General features: G+C 43.4%; 1 protein-coding gene across 1 annotated transcript; it reads left to right on the top strand.

Annotated features, from left to right (window-relative positions):
* The first annotated feature begins 1,463 nt into the window (after positions 1 to 1,463).
* On the top strand, positions 1,464 to 2,495 carry LOC131487842 (olfactory receptor 4S2-like). Its single transcript, XM_058688990.1, has one exon. It carries the CDS (start codon positions 1,479 to 1,481, stop codon positions 2,493 to 2,495), a length of 1,017 nt encoding a protein of 338 aa, XP_058544973.1. The 5' UTR covers positions 1,464 to 1,478.

The following is a 2,495-nucleotide window of genomic DNA, read 5'->3' as shown; positions in this document are numbered from 1 at the left end:
TCTGCTTTAAATTCTGTGTCTTTCTCTCTCTCTGCCCCTCTCCTGCTCATGTGTTCTCTCTCTCTCTCTCAAAAATAAACATTTTTTAATGTAAAAACAAGTAAGTAAATCCAACACAACACAACACAATGAAAGGATGACCCCAAACTCCATGACATGAGGCTAAAGCAGAGGAGACTCTGGTGTTTATGTAGAGGTTACACCAATGGCCAGAGAAACTGGGTCTCTATCACTGTTAAGTAACTTGCCCCAGAACTCACAGTTGGTTATTATTAAGATCTAAAAGATCTAAACCTACTCAAGAGTTATTTCCTCTCCATACTTTATAACAACTAATGTCAACTGGGATCTGAAGTCTTGAGGATCTTGCAGGTGGCAGTCCCTTTCTGTGAAGCCTCTATGCATTTTTCCTGACTTTCAGACATATAAGAAATGACAAAGAGTGAAGTCCTAGAATAATCTAAAATACAACAAAGCTAATCAGGCTATCAGGAATTTGGGAAGCCAAGGGGTCTCATAAAAAGGCTAGTTAGGGGGCTCCTTGGTGGCTGAGCCAGTTGAGCGTCTGACTTTGGCTCAGGTCATGATCTCACGATTTGTAAGTTCAAGCCCCACAACAGGCTCGCTGCTGTCAGCGTGGGGCCTGCTTCTGGATCCTCTGTCCCCTTCTCTCTCTGCCCCTCCCCTGCTCGTGCTCTCTCTCTCAAAAATAAACATAAAAAAAAAAAAGCTAGTTACATCCTAGATTTGACTCAAAGTGTACATTTTAAGACTTACCTATGATCGCAAATATGTGTGTGTGTGTGTGTGTGTGTGTGTGTGTGCATTTTTGTAAATTCCATACATCAACTAAAACAAGGATGAAAAGCATCCTGGAGTAAGGAGACTGAGGGTTACCACTCAGAGGCTTAATTTAACAGAGAGATTTAATTTAAATTCCGGAGCAACAATAATTTGGACTACTGACACAGGAGGAGAGCTTAGAATGTATTCCTCAATCTGTTTAAAGCCTGTCAAAGTTTTTTTTTCCTTTCTCTTTCTCTCTCTCTTTCTCCTCCCACACAGTCCCCCATCTCTGATAATTTCAAGAAACATACTTTAACCAAACCAATACCTTAAGTGACAAATTTTGAGAATAATTTTAATTTTTTTAATGTTTATTTATTTTTGACAAAGAGACAGAGCATGAGTGGGGGAGGGGCAGAGAGAGAGGGAGACACAGAATCTGAAGCAGGCTCCAGGCTCCGAGCTGTCAGCACAGAGCCTGATGCGGGGCTCGAACTCACAGACCACGAGATCATGACCTGACCTGAAGTCAGACGCTCAACCAACTGACCCACCCAGGCGCCCCAGAGAATAATTTTTTTTAAAAAATAACAATGTTATGGTACCATGTGCCCAAATCTAATTGTCTTTCATACTTTTTTCCTATAGGTAAAGTCACACTGTAGTTCCCTCTTGCGAGCTTCCTAGTTTCCATGGAAAATAATGTTACGGAATTTATCTTCATGGGTCTTTCCCAAAATGAGAAAGTGCAGCAACTATGCTTCTTTCTGTTCTTACTCTTCTACATGACACTCATGACTGGAAATTTTCTCATTATAATGACTATTCAAAGGAGTCCCAATCTCAACTCTCCAATGTACTTCTTCCTCAGCTTCCTATCCTTTGTCGACATCTGCTACTCCTCTGTTACAGCCCCCAAGCTGATTATTGATTCCCAAGCCAAAGTCAAGAGCATCTCCTTTGTTGGTTGTATGGTCCAGCTCTTCTTCTGCCATCTGTTTGGCTGCACAGAGATCTTTCTTCTCACAGTGATGGCCTATGACAGGTACGTGGCTATCTGTAAGCCTCTGCGCTATATGACCATCATGGACCGGAAGGTCTGCTCTATACTGGTGGTAACCTGTTGGTTAGGAGGGTTTGTGCATTCCTTCATCCAGACCATCCTCACTGTACAACTGCCGTTCTGTGGCCCCAACCTGATTGACCACTACTTCTGTGATGTCCACCCTTTACTGAAGCTGGCTTGCACAGAGACACACATGGTGGGGCTCATTGTGATAGCTAACAGTGGCATGATTTCACTGAGCTGCTTTGTCACTCTTATGGGCTCTTATATTGTCATCTTGCTTTCCTTTAAGACCCGCTCATCAGAGGGGAGGCGCAAGGCCCTGTCTACATGTGCTTCCCACATCACAGTGGTGATCTTGTTCTTTGTCCCCTGCCTCTTCATCTACCTAAGGCCTTCCACCACTTTTACTGAGGACAAGATGGTGGCTGTGTTTTATACCATCATCACACCCATGTTAAACCCTCTGATCTACACCCTGAGAAACACAGAGGTGAAAAATGCCATGAAAAGACTGTGGGTCGGGAGGTTGTTGGACAGAAATAAGAGGGACTCTGGTGTGAAGCTTAGTGGGGCTGGTATAGCCTGCATTGTACCAGTTTCCAAAAGGGTTGCTGGAAACAAGTCAGTCATCACCTCTTAA

The sequence above is a fragment of the Neofelis nebulosa genome, chromosome 10 (assembly GCF_028018385.1).
Source record: "Neofelis nebulosa isolate mNeoNeb1 chromosome 10, mNeoNeb1.pri, whole genome shotgun sequence".
In the NCBI taxonomy this organism is placed as follows: domain Eukaryota; kingdom Metazoa; phylum Chordata; class Mammalia; order Carnivora; family Felidae; genus Neofelis; species Neofelis nebulosa.
Note: the sequence above shows the minus strand (reverse complement) of the source record. Positions and strands in the feature narration are given on the sequence as shown.